Here is a 2782-nt window from a genome sequence, read left to right on the forward strand (position 1 = left end):
AGTGTCTTTCCCAAAGTATTCCTTTAACGTGACGTAAACCACCTCCGTAACCGTTCAGAAGATTTTAAAGATTTCAGTGTTCAGTCGTCATAGTAACTGCTGAGATCCAGCACACACACTGGAGTCGTTAGGCGCGTTCGTTAGTGTTATAATAAGCAGCGGTAACAATGCATCATAGGTGCCCTTCAAAATAAAAGACTTCTGTACATTGACCAGCGAGAGCGTGTCAAAGGAGGAACACACACACGTTTAATTTACAGTGCTTTGACGTGAAAATCTCAGAGTTTATTGCTAATGTCCAAAGATCAAAGCCCTCTTTCATCCTCGCAACGCTGGCACTCGTCACAACTCATCAATTAGCCTTTAATGGCATCTAATCAATCAGATTGTCAGTCACTCGGTCAGATTTTCGGTTAAATATTTCACATTTTTTTGCAAAGGTCCAAGTGACATGATACATTCAATTTAGGAACAGCGGACCCAGAGGAGCCGCTAAACCATCTCTTTAAAACAAGAATACGTTGTAAGCAGTTGTGCTACTTCTGACACTTCAATTTTGACCTTTTTAAGAGTAATATATAACATATATATATATATATATATATGTATATATATGTAACCTGTAAGATAGCAGACATCTTAACCAATCACCTCCCAGTTTACACACAACCGGGTCTTAAGCTTCACAGACAGCAGACCGCTGTCTTTTAGTGGTTTTACTTCATTTTTCCTAATAATCCCTAATTGTTTTTTCTCATCTGAGTGACAAAAAAAGTCACCGTATGATTTTAAATATATAGAGTATAGATGGTAAAGTAGTTCCATGAGACACTTATAGGTTAAATATCAATTTTTAATCAATTAATGTTAATTAAAAACGTTGTTTTGCTGCTTCAACTAGTTTAAAAACTACTTTTCTTTGCACAAAAACATGTGTTTGGTCCCACTTTAAGACAATAATTATCTTATGATAGGTTTAATTTAACTATTTCCAATTTTATGAATGGAAATGATGTCCCAACGTGGATAAAAGTAAGTTTTTTAAACTTCAGGGTAAACGGACAACATGTAAGTCATTTTTCTGACGAATATTTGCCATTTAAAGAGTAATAATTATAATAAATAATAATATATTTATATTAATCTGTGTCCATAGATTTCTCCTGTTTCTAATTTAATGTTAAACCCTGTGTGAAACATCTTAATTAAAACATTATAAAGCATATTATACTATAGATTAAATGGGAATTCAACTGATAAGTGTCACACAGAACAAATGAAGTCCTGGTGATTTAAATAACACTGATCCATCTATCTTCTGCTGGTAGTTGGGCCCAAAATAATAAAATCATCGTAGTGCTTAAAATCATTGGCCCGCCAAATGATCATTTAATGTAAACTAACATTAAATTGGATTTCCCACGTTGCTATTCTTTTAATAAGTGTAGGAACGTTACATTCAAACTGCTCTACTCATCAAAAGGTGTCGAATCTCTAAATCAAAGCGCTTTATTTTCGACTTATTAATCTTCTTCTTGAATTCAGCCTTTTTAAAGACTATTGTGCCACTTTTTTAACATTTTCTTTGCACTTTTCTAACCGGAAAACATCCCCAGACCTTTAAGATTGACCCAGCGGGTGCAATGAGGCAGTAGTTCAGGTAGGACATATACAGGTAAGATGCATTCAAAGCTCTTTACATTCAATGTACAATAAGGTTTGATGTGTCAAAGCAAACAATAGTTCAAAGAAGTGGATTAAAGGTACTAAAAATTAATAAAAATACTGATAGCTACAGGGTTCCTCCTGCAATGAGAGGAGGGAAAAACATGAACTTTTCCTCAATTTCACCTCTTATGAGTTAGAGGAGATGAAAAGTAAAAGCTGAAGGACCTTTAAGTGTTTTTCAGGATCACTTCAGACCCGAATGACTAAGAAGATGGTGAAATGAGGAGAGGAGAATGGTTTCTACGATCACCTTGGTTCCTCCGTGCATCGAAGGAAGATCAAGTTTTAAGGCTCATGACTCTAGTTAGTGTGGAAGAGAAAAGAGGGGTCTGGTTCGTCATCAAAACCTGCAAACCTGTCCACCCTAAAACCAGCTACGCTTTCAAGAAGATGGTCCAGAATCTGGAGCCACGGAGAAGACTTCAGCTTCATCGACTGAAGGAATGAAATGGGAAGAATTGGGGAAAGTTGGATGGGGAGATGATGAAAATCTAGATGACTGAAGCGTAAGGAAGGTGGTGTTGGTGTTAGTAGGACGAGATGTCGGAGGAGCTGCTGCTGTTGCTGGTGGAGGTCTGCGCCCTCTTGATGTACAGGTTCAGCAGCTTCATCTGTAGGAGGGAAACAGCAGGGTTAGAGGACTCCACCTTGGAGACACTGTCCCTACACTTTGGAGACACTGTCCCTCCACCTCGGAGACTCTCTCTCTCCACCTCGGAGACTCTCTCTCTCCACCTCGGAGACTCTCTTTCTCCACCTCTAAGACACTTCAGCTCCACCTCTGAGACACTGTCCCTCCACCTCGGAGACACTGTCTCTCCACCTCGGAGACACTGTCTCTCCACCTCTGAAACCCTCTCTCTCCACCTCTGAGACACACTCTCTCCACCTCGGAGACACTGTCCCTCCACCTTAGAGACACTGTCCCTCCACCTTAGAGACACTGTCCCTACACCTTAGAGACACTGTCCCTCCACCTCTGAGAATCTCTCTCTCCACCTCGGAGACTCTGTCCCTCCACCTTAGAGACACTGTCCCTCCACCTTGGAGACAC

At 39.8% G+C, this 2782-nt stretch overlaps 1 protein-coding gene across 1 annotated transcript in view; it reads right to left on the reverse strand.

Annotated features, from left to right (window-relative positions):
• Nucleotides 1-1291: 1291 nt before the first annotated feature.
• The window catches only part of LOC117939676 (CLIP-associating protein 1-B-like), a 62259-nt gene continuing 60768 nt past the window's right edge, over nt 1292-2782 (reverse strand). Inside the window, exon 39 of the mRNA XM_034865164.1 lies at nt 1292-2339. Within this exon, the coding sequence (XP_034721055.1) occupies nt 2256-2339 (84 nt within the window). The 3' untranslated portion in view covers nt 1292-2255. The remainder of the gene's footprint in view (nt 2340-2782) is intronic.

Source organism: Etheostoma cragini, chromosome 24 (assembly GCF_013103735.1).
Source record: "Etheostoma cragini isolate CJK2018 chromosome 24, CSU_Ecrag_1.0, whole genome shotgun sequence".
NCBI classification, from domain to species: Eukaryota; Metazoa; Chordata; class Actinopteri; order Perciformes; family Percidae; genus Etheostoma; species Etheostoma cragini.